Source organism: Hyposmocoma kahamanoa, unplaced genomic scaffold, assembly GCF_003589595.1.
Source record: "Hyposmocoma kahamanoa isolate Upper Pololo Valley unplaced genomic scaffold, ASM358959v1 202, whole genome shotgun sequence".
NCBI classification, from domain to species: Eukaryota; Metazoa; Arthropoda; class Insecta; order Lepidoptera; family Cosmopterigidae; genus Hyposmocoma; species Hyposmocoma kahamanoa.
The window spans coordinates 3,765,091-3,779,696 of record NW_020653726.1 but is presented as its reverse complement, the minus strand read 5'-3'; the positions used below and the strand labels follow the sequence as shown (position 1 = coordinate 3,779,696).

Here is a 14,606-nt window from a genome sequence, read left to right as displayed (position 1 = left end):
TTTTAGCCGTGGGGCGACGGCTTAAGAATACATTGTCGCCTCCCCATACATGCCCGTGGGGGTCGTAAGAGGCGACCGAGGGCGTCACAAGTGTCCATCTGCTTAGCATTGTGGTAGGCTCTGTGCCGACTGGATAGCGACCACAGTACACACGGCGGAAAACCCTCCACAGTGAAACGCTTTTGCGAATCGCGTTCAGGGATCAGTTGGTGTACATCCAGTGCATTTGGCCAGACCGGCAAAATGATAGTGACGGAGTGAAGATATTTGTGTTTTCCATCCGTTACTCTCATCTCTGGACTGTATTCGCACTTTCCATCAGGCGCGGTGCAGTCATTTTGTCGAGTCGCAATAAAAAAAAAAAAAAAAAAAAAACTCCACAGACACCAGACTTGGTTTACAAAAAACACAATTTATAGTCATAACTAGGAATTTTATTTGGCTATTCATACTACAGCATAGCAAAATCAAATCTTGAATAGCCCTAAATTGTAGTTTTCTTTAAACACGGGTGATAGTAGTGTACACCTCCCGTTCCTTTCCCTAGGGTATACAAGAAGGGCGCTATAGCCTGAGCAAGCACAGGGACCTTATTAGTCGACTTAGTCGATCGTAACATTGTAGTATTCATACAGCAATGAAGTATTCATTCAGGTTTACTTAATTGCCTCCGTGGTCGAACGGTTATCATGCCACTGCCACGCAGAGGTCCCAGGTTCGATTCCCGGTTCGGAAGAAATATTTGTATGGCCTACATTTATTTCTCTCGTGAGTTGGGTGTAATTTGTGGTTGTCTACGTGTGTCCATGGCACCATGGCTACACAGGCTTTCCTTAGTTCGGGGCTGTGTTGAGTGTGTATGTTATTGTAAAAAAATAAAAAACTTTTGGCTGTGTCATGCGGTTTTTATTTAATTTTAAATGATAGTTTAACTGATAATATTATTTTATAAAACAGTCTAAGATGCTCAAATTGACTAAAGAAAGACGGATGTGGTAATGTTAAAAAAGCTTTCGTTTTTTAATATTAGCACAAACAAATTGTCACTTTATTGAACAAAATTTTACGATAACTACGAAAAATCAAATAGGTAAGGACAGAAACTGTCAATTTGAAGATTTTTAAACATTTGTAATGCCTCTCTTGAAATCATTGCGTTTTGCAGATATATTGTTGCGCCTGAGACGTTGGAACAATGTAACAAATGACAACCTGTTGATTTCCTAGTTTTTACTACAATATTTATAACAAGCCAGTCAAGCGTAATGCTCCTTTGAACTTAAACTTCGCTAAGGTCTAATTGCGAGCAGACGTGTAGTAGTATCAAGTCATGCTCTTTAATCATTTATTTGTAATTGTCCCTATCATCTTACTTTTAGTGATCACTTGTAATCCTTATGTTTTATGGATTTGTTTTTTTGTATTGCCGAAAGTGTTTTCAATAATTCTATAGTTTTGAATACATGTTTATGGTAAGTAGTGTTAATTATGAGAATAATATTTTATTTTACTTAACACTATGATATACATAATGTCACATAAACATAAATTACAAAGGTCAATTTGATTAACACATTAACAAAATTTGGAAAACTGTGTGCACGGGTACTAGACTCGCAATTAAGACCGCGAGAATCGTAAAAGTTAAGTTAAATCGTCCTCGGTGACTTAACCTGCTGGGTGGGCGCTTGATGAGTAGCTCCCAGATTAGATTCCAGTTATTTATTTTAAGTCGTTTGCCTGGTGGTAAGCGACACGCATATCCATGACAGTTGCAGTGCCACTCATAGATTTAAATTAAAAAATAATAACCAATATTAAAACAGACGATGACATTATGCATATAATGCTTCAGCTCATAAATAAAGAAATTTCAGTGGACTATGCATTGGAGAAAATTCGTTAATTTATGGGATTTCCTGTTTTTTTTAACCGGTACCAGCATGGGGAACATGTATCACTTACGTTACGTATCCTATTAATATATAACAACAAAGTCTGTTGGTTGGTTATAATTTTCATTTTGTTGTTTCATATACCTAATAAGTACACATGAATATAATTTAATTTTAATTTATTTTTACAGTTAAAACCGTTTTAGGTTTAGTAATGTCTTTTTTTTTCATAATATCAAATGACGGGACGAACAAGTCGTGCGCCTGATGGTAAGCTATACACGCCTATCTATAACAGCTGCAGTGCCAGTTAGAGCTTAAAATCGCAAAGATCTTAGGGGCACTGCCACTGCGCCATTCACCCTGAGACATAAGTTGACAAGTCCAATGTGCCTGTAATTTCACCCTTACTCTTCCAAATCGGAAACCAGTAATACTTATATTACATTTAACTTACACTTGTATGGCCTGCATTTATTTCTTTCGTGAGTTTAGATGTAATTTGTGGTTGTCTATTTGTGTGTCCATGACACCCGCCGTACAGTGTATCTCTAGTGCGGGGATATGAGTGTGTGCGTTATTATTACTGCTTGGCGGCAGAAATAGGTAAGGTGGCGGGACTTTCCTGGACGAACTGTTTAACGAGGAGCTCTACTGGTACTAATGGTTGTTAGGATCAATTAGGGAATCGAATTTTTTTCTCTTCTCCCTTTGAACTCGTTCGGTGTGGGTGTTCCGGGATTACCCGGAATCTACAATGGCCTAAAGTTACTTCTGTTGCTCTGGTACTCACAGTACCTTCGGGGAATTCTGAAGTTTGAGATCAGGTAATTGGTGTGGTCGCCTGAATTATTAATGTTATTATCATTGTAATTACATTTTTAAAACCAAATTTGCGGTGCGTGTAGAAACCCCAAGATTATTATTATTACATATATTATTACAAGATTATTGCAAGAGATATCGTACCTTAGTGTAATAGGGCCACATCTGTAAATTGACAACTTTTGATGGGAGAGGTTCAAAGCATTCTACAAATGGTATTATTATTCGATAACTTTTTATACTTAAATAGGAGAGTCATACAATTTCCCAAAATATCTAATTTACTTTATTCGTTTCATTTGCTTTGTTCGTGATTAGTATTATTTTTATCACTGTCATGAGATAAAAGCACTTGTGACGTATGAATATATGTGGCTTTATTATACCCATGATATGATAATGCACAAGTAACAACAAATATCAGGTAACTATATGTAGTTTTTACGGCAAAATTGCCGTATTCTTCTGGGCGAGCTCGTACCAACGTAGACCTCATCTTTGCTCTAGGGCTAGGTAGTGGTCAAGAGTACGTCCATTTTTAATAAAAAAAAAAGAAAAAAAAAGAATAATCCTTTAAGGAACGTTGGTTTGCGTAATTGACAAAACTTTACTTCATATTTTACTACCCAGTCTTCTATGCAGGGTGTTAATTTAATTGCGTTACATCGGAAATAATTCAACAATTAATACAAAAAAGAACAACTGTTGCATATTTATACCTACAAAATTTATCGCCACACCTACTTGACCTCAATATACGTATTAAAAACGCAATTTATTACATACTTCATATATTATACAATCTACAATTATGATTATGTGCAATACTTTAAGTACCAAGAAACGCAGTCGTTTTTTATACAATTTAAGTGGATAGTATACGATATATGTAATAGTTTGGCGGTAAGCCAAACTGAAAACGGTGTCCGTCTGGACATAATAAAAAACCTTTTAAAACGATGCTCTCCTTTTGGATAGAATCAATGAATTATATTTTATTATACAAACTACTCATTTTCGATCACACCTCTTATATTCGCAATAAAAATGCCGAATATTATTTTCCTCACTTTGGTCAAAATGCTATTCTGCCTGCATTTTTGGCCATGGATTTAATGTATCTGCCGAAGTTCAGATTGGACGACAGGTCCATTCCAAGTAGGTGAAGACGGTTGGCTATCGGTACAGGTATCACGAAAAGTTGGAGTCAGGTGAAAGGGACTCCGTTTAGAGGAGAAAAGACACGCCTGCGATTTTGCTAAGATTGTAAGTTCATTACATTATTGTAAGGGACTATGTATAGTCCCTATATATAGGGACTATGTGTAGTTACTTGTAAGTAAATATCTGTGGTGATTCGCACTTCTGAGTTTCGCGGAATTCGTTTGCGAAATTTTGAAATTTACCATGAGCTTTTCGGTGAAGGAAAACTATTTATGTGGTCTGTGAGGAAAACATTGTGATGAAACCTGCACACACAAAGCAATTTAATTACGTGTGTGAAGATCCCAATTCACATTGAACCTGCCTGTGGGAACTACAATCTGCCCTCCGATTGTGAAGCATGTGACCAGCATTGGGACTCTTTATTGGCTGACTATACAAGTAGCAAGGTACACATAATCGAAATAATTGTTTTTATTTCTATTGTCATTGAAAATAGATAAATGACCTATTGTTTTGCAATGCTAACTGCGCCTGTTGTTCAATGCATGAAGATTAAGTCGCAAGTCCTTCGCAAGTTAATTATGTTCTTGTACGTGTCGATTGATAAGCAGGCAGTCAGGTCATAAACGTATGTACATAGGTATACGTCGTCTACGTCGAGACGAGCTTAAAAGGGTAATTCTTATCTTAAGTCCATACCTAAGTGAATTCATTTGTCTATTTATTTTGATCTTTGAAGATAAACAGGTTAATGGTATTTCCTGCTCCACCTTTATACTTAATACACAATTTTATGGACTCTATTTTAGAAATCATTACTTCCACATAGAAACTGTTCCATATCAATTGGTTAAGTGTAGACATTTTATATTAAGCAGCTACAGAGCACGAACAAGACTATTTTGGTGCAGCCATCGGTTTTCGTACACTTTATTAGATCCTCATAATAAAACTCGTACGTACTTTCGTATTATCATGCCTGGAATTTCTGTATTGTATTAAAGTACACCCAGTATAATGATTACCTTTTTTAATTCTAGGTATATGTTTATTTACTATTATTATTAATTAAAAAAAGTAACAGGCATTGGTGCATAATTATTATATCAAGTGATACAGCGATGTTTCGTCGTAAAAACTCTATAATGGTTATTGATGAAAAGTTCGAACTACACTAAGAAAATTCCTTTGATATGGCTGATCGACGAATTTTTTTTTTGGTGTTGTTCGATCTTTGTTTCAATAATAATAATAACAAACTAGTGGAGACTCCGATAATTGAATTTTAGTCAGCGGCTGTACTCTATAAACTCAGTGCAGCAACTCTAACAGCCCTTTCTTAATAAAAATATAATACTTGCTTAGTAGTGTTAACATATATCATTCACATAAATATATTTAATGTGAGGCGTTTTGGAAAATAAATTAGTATTTAGGAAATGAAACGTTTCATTTTCTATGTGTAACAATCGCGAAAATCTAAGAACTCGATAAATTAGTATTATTATTATATTTTCACAAAAAAAATCATGGTAGTAAAAACCTCATAATATTCCATAAACTAAATAGGTGTGGCGACTATAAAACGATTATTTGATTTGAGAATTTTTAAAATCGGGATTTAATGGTGTACAAAACATATTGTATTAACCTCGAAGTGCCTTCCTTTCGAGATCATGGACATTGCTGTTGCAACAACGTCAGAAAGGTATCGCGGTGAATAAAAGATATTTAAACATCCTTAAGTCCCGATTTTAAAATTTAAATAATATGTGAAAACGTTTAGTAGACGTTTGTCAAAGAAAACCAAAGAATGCAGGTCGATTTTTATAGGAAAATCGCGGGTTTTATTCCAGTATACTGTCTTTTATCCAAATTTAGGGAGTCGTATCATAGGACCACATTTTATCGAATCGAAATCGATTTTTTTTCTCAACCCAACTGATCCCACATGAGGTAGGATCACTTGGGTTAATTTAAAACGAATGGCTAACCTGTATGGGATAGATTGACTATTAGGGTACAATTTGTCCAAGTTTGTTCTATGTTTTAATCGGGAGATAGGCATGATGTTAGTAATTATCGATCTATCTCTTTGCTCACTCTTGTTAAACTCTTAGGAAAAGTAGTAAGTTAGCCGTTGTTAAATTTTGTGGAAAGCTCAAATTTGTACTTGCACCATACCAAATTGGCTTTCAACCAGGTAAAAGCACTGAAGATGCAGCAGTGAGCATTATGCTTACTCAAACCATGGTACAAAGTTTAGGCAGTGGTAATAAATGCATCGGTGACTTCTTGGATCTTAAAATGGCCTTCACTATCATCTCAATTCCGCTACTACCTAAGAAAACTAAAGCTAAGCTTTTGGAGTTAAGAGACTGGTCTTGATCTGTTTCACTGGCTATTTGACTAATCGATTTGTAAAACTTGGTACTTGTAGCAACAACACTGAGTAACGTAACTTTTGGCGTAACCCAGGGAATTGTTCTTGAGCTAACGTGATTTTGAGTTTACATGAACGATTTATGTAATCTTGGAGTAGCGTCGGCCAGAGTAGTGACTTTTGCAGATGACACGGCTTTTATTTTCGAAGGTGAGGGTTGCACTGATGTTAATCCTTAGACTATGCAGTACAAGGGCTGTTTCTTCATGCTCCTACTGCGTGCTCCCACTGGTGACGTGGCATGTTATTTGTTACTAGTGGTTTGTGGATAACTTGCTGACTCTGAATACAACTAAAACATAATTTGTGTTTTTCCACGTAATTATGACAGTTGGCTGTTTTATATAAATACATTGGTGTAGGTACTGTAAGTTGTTTACTCCATCCATACCCACGTTTCTTTTGTGCCGGTGACTAGTGAATGATGACTGCACGCAGTTATGACTGCCTACCCACCGTGCTTTTGTGACTTGGTTAATGATAATTCATCGTATCGTACATGTTACTTTTTTATTCTTTCCTCCTACATTGAAAATATTTCATTGAGTCTTTCTGTTCGGACTGGATTGCCTGTTTTTCGTTTTGTTTATAAACATTAGAACTAATAAGTATATCGAGTTCTTAGGTTTTAGCGATTGTTACACATAGGGAACGAAACTGTTTTTCCGGATTTAAATCGCGTATATTTGTTTTTTCAAACAAACCAACGTTTACCTGTAAAGGGCCCGAAACATCAGGAATCAAACCCGGGACCTCTGCATGGCAGACGAGAACCTCTCGGCCACAGAGGCAGTTGAATATGTAACAATCACGAAAACCTAAGAACTCGAAACGTGACTAATTAATTAATTTATACAAAATTAATCTTAAGCCACCTCCTTTCTATGTCCTTTCTACCATTATTTTGTAAATATTCTAGTAGACTTATTGAAAGTTATATTAAGGCAACATAAGTGACCGACCTAAGACCTAGCTACCCATAGTGCAGAGGATCCTTGTTCAGGAGTTAGGCTCATATTTGTAACTATTTATGTGTCTTCTACAATATTTTTATACGAGAAAGCTGCATTAAGTTTCATCCATATATATTTAGAATGTTCACGTTGTCGCTATTTAATAATAAATATGAGGTGTCGCTGACGGATATGAGTAGAGGATGGCCTCATCTAATTTCATGATAAAACACAATTGTGTAGTAAATCTTCTGATTGTTTGAAAAAAAAAGTTTTTATTAGGATTGTTAATCTATCTTTTAGTCATATCATTGCAGATATAAATATTATTTGCGACGAATATATCTAGAATTAATAGAAGACTGGTAACAGGCAATTACGTGACAGTCACTTTAAGTCCGTGTTACATACGAAAGTTTGTGAATCAGCAGCTGATTGATGACCACGAACTTGACACAGTTTTAACTCAATACGTACACTTTTTCTATTTAAAACAGATAAATAACGTGAGGTCCTAAATTGCAAGCAAAACTGCTCAAAGCAAATTTTAACCCGACTTTTACTAAGGAAAATGAAAGTTATCGTTCTATCTTAGCATTCCTTTGAAAAGTGTAAAATCTTGTCATTTAAATCTACATTATCTTCCAAATACTTTGTCACCGAATTAGATATACCACGTAATTAGGCGAGTTTACCCTACTGTCCAATCAATGATATCAATCTTATCTATACGTATATTGAGTCAGCTAGTTGTGGATGAAGTTTAGATTAGGTTAGATACACACAACAATAGAGAAAAAAATATACATGTTTACATGTTTAAATAAAAACTTCAGTACAATCGTACAGTGTCTGTATATTATGCTTATAAAACTCAAAAAAAGAAAATCGACTACCATCAATAAAAACCTACTAGTCCTGGCGATACCGATTTTTATTATATTTATAATACGTGAACTACGAGTATGTTTAGCAAAATGGTTTACTATGTAACATTAAGACTTTAAGCTTTGCTATTGTGAAACTATACTGGACTAACGCTCCTGGCTTATTATAGATTCGCTCCGGTTTCCGTCTGATGTCATATCCGGTATCTATTTTGTAAAAATTTTATATTTTTATAAATAAGAGTGAAGTAAAGTGAATTAAATTAATGCGGGCTGCTATACAGGGTGTTTATGAAGTCGATTTCAAGACGGAAGAAGGATTTTAAGGAGACCAAGGCTATGAAAACGCTTGGAAGTATGGAAAGATTTTTTTAAATAACTTATTATGCGATTCAATGATATTATCTATGATCTTATACACAAGATATGTTAGGTTCATAGTAATCGACGTATGAAGTATGTTGCGCAACGTAACTTTTTCAAAAAATTATGCGTCATTTGCACAGACCAAATATTATCGTGATCATTTGCATTTATAAATCAAATAGAATCATCTACCTTAGAACACTGCTATTTCTAAGGTAATAATAGTTATTTGTTATGCAAGGCTACAACTTGTTGTTTGACGAGAGTACTTGGGTAAGCGAAGGAAGCTAAGAATTCAAAAATAGATTCCTGAGAGTAGCGAGGGTTTGAAGGCACGAGTCTCAAAACAAATTTGGTACCGTGCGAAACACACAACTTTTCACCTCACTATAGCGAAGAAAATGGTGGATGAAAACAAAAACACTAAACTATAAAATATAAAACATCAGCTTTTTTAGATAAAAGAAAAAGTTTTTCTTCGGCGCGTTCTGAATTTACACCTCATCAATTTTTATCTTGCTTGTCTTTTATTATGTGTGATTAAGTGATTATTGAAATTATTTTAGTTCTTCGATGAATTAAAATGATTTAATAAACACAATTATTTATCATTGTTAATTTAATGTCAACAATAATAAGAATAAAATATACTATATACTAACGGATTTATATTACATAAATATGTAATGTACGACTAATCGCGTAGTTGAACGTGTCATTGTCTTTTTTTCATCGAAAAAGAAAGTTAGGTGTACCACAGTCCATCGTCAAGTTCGAATTTCAAAAATATTTTCCACGCTAGCATGCAAAAAACGCTTTTGCGCGCTGATTTGTAATGAGAAAGAAAGCCTTTCTGAGGTACAGAGGTGAAAATAGATTTGTTTGTTATGTCCCTATCCTATCATAATTATCTTCATTTCAGCCGAAAGCCGAACACTGCTGGACATAGAACTTCCCCAAAGACCGCCACAAATTTAAAAAATTGTTTCGCTGTCGCTTGCTTCGCTCGTGGTTTAATCTTAGACTCCTTCGCTTGCTCAGGTTTTAATGCAAGCACTAGCGTCAAACAACAACCTTGGAGCCTTGCGTAACAAATCACTATTCTTTGCTCACGCAGATTGATTGTAAGATTGATTAATGCGATCTCTGAGATACAATTAGATGAATAAGTAGACGAGTTTTTACAATTAAGTGATGTAGCGTTACACATTTTTTCTTTTTTTAACACACCCGAGAAACTAATGAAATCTAAAATTGCGTTACAAGTTTTGTTAGAATTCGACAAAGTAATTATTGTCTGTTGGCTGTAGGTATAACCTAATATTAATAGAGGACGTCGTTTCTTAATTATGGGAGTGTATGTTATTACGAAACGTTACTAACCTAACTAGTGCATTTTCTTTTCGTAAGTATTGACTAAACATTTGTGGAAAATTCTATAAAGCTCATTAAAAAAGTTTATAAAACGCCTAGTACTCGTGTAATAGCAATAAAATTTTCACGTTGCTCTACATTGTAATTGCTAAGTGAAACTTGTACTGTCGACGAATACGGATAATTACTGGATTGTCTGGGGTATTTTCTTTTTTTTTTTGTTATTTATGAACTAGACAAGTACGATAACGCCGGAGAAAGAGCAAAATCACCACCTTTATAAAATAAACTAATTCCCTCCGTAACAAAATGTAACACATGAATAAATCTTCACCGTTTTAGTTCTATCTCTCATTCATTTTGTAGTTCGCGTCAAGGTTTTGTTATGAAAGCTTTTACACTAAAAACTATAAAAACAAGTAATTTTAAATGACACATAAATTGTATTTTTCATTTCAGCTTTAAATTAATGAAGATGAAAGTATACACCCTGTTTACAATTTTATGTTTGTGATTAGTGATGTTTTGAAAATTCGAACGAAATTCCAAGTCGTAATGTACGTTACCGAAACGCTAAATGAAAGAAATGTTAATCTCTTCTTTATGTTTTGTTTATCTATCTGCTACCTTATATGTGTCACTCTTTATATCACACGAAACAAAACACACAGACGTCTTTTCGATTTTAAAAGAAGTTTATTTCCATAGCATAGGCATAATATTCAAAACAAATGCCTACATTAGGTACATTATGGAAAAGCTTTCTTAAATAAACATTATTATACCTACATAATACATGCATCATTGTATAAAAACTACTGGGCGGCCGCCCACGCTGACGCCGATGGACGCTGTACTTTCGAAAGCTGGGCGGGAGGAAACGTTGGGCGGGCGGATCACAGTCAGTTCTGTGATACCACTGAGGAAGCTCGTTCCATTCACTTGTGATTTTTTAAAGTTTCGTGACAAAAACATAAAAATGCCTGTACGTAATTTTTTTTAACACGTTTTACAATTTCACATAACTTTTTCTGTTTTCGTAGTTTGTTTCTTCGTTTTGTTATTGTAATCTACACTGTTAGAATAAACAATTGAACTTTCCGTTATACGATTTCAGATATTACGACCGCGAACAATTATTTCTTCTTTATAGCGTTGCAAAATTCTTTAATCTTCCTATTTTAATACTGTACTTGATTTATTTCATATTCTGCTTGCAATATTCGTGATAATATTGTTATCTATGAAAACATATTAATTTTGAGTATATAAACTACCAACCTATATACATATAATAATTTCACAGATCTACTTTAGCAAATTAACGCGAACATTGAAACAATGTAACAATAACTGTTAAAATTGAACGCTTTCTTGACATTAATGGGTTCTTAAACGTATATAACATACAAATTTTTAGAACTTTCCGTACAGAAACATTTGTATCTCAATATATCACAACGTAATCTTAATATTACTATTAATTTATAGCTAATGCTGAGTGACGTCAATCCGCGACGTTAAATCCCACAGCTGCTCAAATCGTCACCTCCATGTTGACAGTTTACACTTCGATCACTCCCACAGATTAGTTTGAAACGGCTATTAAACTTTAAATTGACTTCCATAATCAACATTTTCATACTTATAAGATAATTTTACATTATTTACGAATTACGAGGTAGAATAATGTCCACATCAAACTTTTGATAATAAAAACTTTCATTAGATTGTCTTTTAAAATTTTGGTTTAATTTTTATACGCTACGTTCTATTATTGAGCTAAAAGCAATCTATTATTATACAACATTAGCTTTTAAATGGGTTATTATGCACTTCGTTTACAATTGATAGTAGGTATCATTCTCGCAGAAAGTAAACATTCCGAATCCCAAATTCTTTTAACAAGCTCCATAATACCGGCATTCCACAAAGTTTGTATTTATATTTTAAGCCGGAATGTAATCCTCAATCGTTCTCTAGAAATCTCGAACGTTACCCAAATGAGAATCGCGATTGCTGAAAGAGCACGTTCAAACAGCTGCTCGTCATCAATGATTGCACACGACCGAAGCTTTCCAGACTCCTTAGATACTTGTTTGCGTTGTGTTATTTCGGGAGATGATGCTGGAGCTAACGACTTGGCACTGGAACGCCTGTTTTATGGCCCATGTTCAAGACTCGCGGCGTTTATTGACAACCGTTTTTCCGTCTTTTGAAGCATAACTGTGGTTAGTAACATCAGATTAAGAACTCGGTAAATGTCAGTTTACTTGAGAACGTATCAAAGAACTTTAAAAAAAAATAATTTTAAGCATCACATAATAAAAGTATATAATTGTTATTATTTTTCATATTTTTTATTTATCATTTCTTTATCTATTTCTATTTATCAGTTATTATTTATCATAATAAAACATCATCATCATTATTATGGCCAGCCAACATCAACTCACTGTTGGGCATTGACCTCTTTTTATTGCGCCAATATTTTCGATCCTGCGCCATTCGCATCCAGCGCGATCCCGCAAATCTGACTATATGATCAGACCATCGGGCTGTTCTGCTCACTGGCATTTTTGCTCCTCTTGGCCACCATTCTGTGACTGCTTTGGTCCATCGTCCATCTTCTCGTCTAGCCAAAGTTCCCGCCCACCTCCACCTTTACCTCGTGGGGCGATTAACCACGTTATCGGCCTTTATTTTACATCGAATTTCGACGTTTCTTACACGATCCACGAGAGAAATGCCCAGTATAGAACGCTCCATTGCTCTTTGTGCCACCTTAATTTTGTGTATATTTTGCTCAGTGGGCGTCCATGTTTCCGCACCGTAGGTGAGGATCGGAAAGACACATTGATTATAGAACTTGGTCTTCAGGTACTGTGGGAGTTTCGACTTAAAGAGGTCTTCTAGCTTACCAAAAGCAGCTCACTTAAAACCGATACGCCTTTCGATCTCCTTAACCTGAGCTTCTTGGTAGAGGATAAAACATAAATAAATAAAACATCACCATTAGATATTTAATTAGTACCTACCTTACTTTTAATTTCTAGGCCAGGAATAAGGAACAGGAACAAGAAGTCCTGACCTGGATCTCTGCGGTCCTTGGCGAGCCGCTTCCCAATGGCCAATATGAGGACATCCTTAGGGACGGGGTCATCCTTTGCAAGTTGGCCAACAAACTTGCTCCTGGTTCCGTTAAGAAGATTCAGGAGAAGGGAACCAACTTCCAACTTATGGAGAATATCCAGAGGTAGGTACATATATAGTATACGGTGATGATATCGAAGTTCTAACTGCTCGCCATATCTTACGTTTTTTTTGTAAAATAGATGGCACAAAAGGTATTTACAGGGACATTAACAGTTACTAGCGGATAACTACAGAAAGAACCAGACTATTTTCATTAATGAAAAACGTCTAATTTTTAATTTTTCAGATTCCAAGCAGCAATCAAGAAATATGGTGTGCCAGAAGAAGAAATCTTTCAAACTGCTGATTTGTTTGAAAGGCGCAACATTCCTCAAGTCACTCTCTGCTTATACGCTCTTGGCAGAATTGTAAGTGCTGCCTTTGAATCTTCTCATTAGAATCAATTATAATGCAGTAAATAATTTGAAATTGCAATTATATGCAACTTCGGATTTAAACAGTTGATCTAATCTTATTTCAATAAAAATCGAGTCAGAAACAACTGATTAACCAACGAAAGTCAAATAATTTTTTATACTTGATTCTTTCTTTCAGACTCAGAAGCACCCGGAGTTCACTGGTCCCATGCTAGGTCCAAAGATGGCTGATAAGAACGAACGTACCTTCACAGAAGAGCAATTGAGGGCTCACAACGCCGAACTTAATCTTCAGATGGGCTTCAACAAGGGCGCTTCGCAATCCGGACATGGCGGTTTTGGAAACACCCGCCATATGTAAAAACTTTCGGATACACGCACATTCTTCTAATATTATTTGGTATTTGAGACCAAAAAAAAACTCGGTATAAGCAGTATTCAAAATAAATCTATGTTTCTTTCATATATCTCTCCAGTTTGAGTGGTATCTATTTACTTGTATTTACTTACTACTAGGCAAGTAAAGTCGCTGTTACCTTCTAAGATGCCTTAACAACAGCACATGGAAGATTTACTACAACTTTTGTTTGTAACTAGATTTATAATGCTAACATTATTTTTTGTTAAGAATTTCATGATAAGTGGAATATGTAAATAAATTTAACATTATCTAATAAATTATTTTTTGTAAGACGTTGGTGTCATTTTTGAAAAGACGTAGCTTACATTATTTTATAAAATGTATCGACATTCGGGTATTCACTATATAAATGTATACAATGGAGATGAGTAAACACGGTCTTGGTCTGATCAGTGATTGGATTACAACTAATCCCTGTGACCCTCATTAAAATGATAGTCCTAGACTGTGTTTTTGAGCTCGTAGTCTTGAAGTTGACAATTCCCATGTGCCTGTAATTTAACCAGTATCCATACCTTCAAAACCGGAACTCAGTAATGCTAATTATGCTAATAATTATTGCTTGGCGGCAGAAATAGGTAGGTGGCAGTACTTCCCTGGAAGAACTCTTTCACAAGGAGCTCTATTGCTACTAAATAAAATAGTAGTAATGCTACTAGACCTAATAAAAGAAATTGGGTACGAAAGGTAAGGAAGAATTAAG

At 35.0% G+C, this 14,606-nt stretch overlaps 2 protein-coding genes across 4 annotated transcripts in view; one reads left to right on the top strand and one right to left on the bottom strand.

Annotated features, from left to right (window-relative positions):
- The window catches only part of LOC113226825 (muscle-specific protein 20-like), a 35,462-nt gene that overhangs the window by 7,523 nt on the left and 13,333 nt on the right, over positions 1-14,606 (bottom strand). The window lies entirely within an intron of this gene.
- LOC113226824 (myophilin) lies at positions 1,356-14,019 on the top strand. 3 transcript variants are annotated; one of them, XM_026459595.1, is made up of 5 exons: positions 1,390-1,471; positions 2,140-2,165; positions 12,967-13,166; positions 13,353-13,473; positions 13,661-14,019. In XM_026459595.1, exons 1-5 carry the CDS (start codon positions 1,405-1,407, stop codon positions 13,841-13,843), a joined length of 597 nt encoding a protein of 198 aa, XP_026315380.1. In that variant the 5' UTR covers positions 1,390-1,404; the 3' UTR covers positions 13,844-14,019. The 3 variants fall into 3 exon arrangements, with proteins under 3 accessions (XP_026315381.1, XP_026315380.1, XP_026315379.1); XM_026459596.1 differs by lacking the exon at positions 2,140-2,165 and having other exon boundaries at positions 1,356-1,472; XM_026459594.1 differs by lacking the exons at positions 1,390-1,471; positions 2,140-2,165 and adding an exon at positions 10,752-10,895.

Excerpts from the sequence above, each read along its gene's own strand:
- LOC113226824 (XM_026459594.1), top strand. The coding sequence starts at position 10,755 with ATGGACGCTGTACTTTCGAAAGCTGGGCGGGAGGAAACGTTGGGCGGG. Across the intron at positions 13,167-13,352 it reads CTTATGGAGAATATCCAGAG|ATTCCAAGCAGCAATCAAGA; the intron begins GTAGGTACATAT and ends TTAATTTTTCAG. Across the intron at positions 13,474-13,660 it reads TATACGCTCTTGGCAGAATT|ACTCAGAAGCACCCGGAGTT; the intron begins GTAAGTGCTGCC and ends TCTTTCTTTCAG.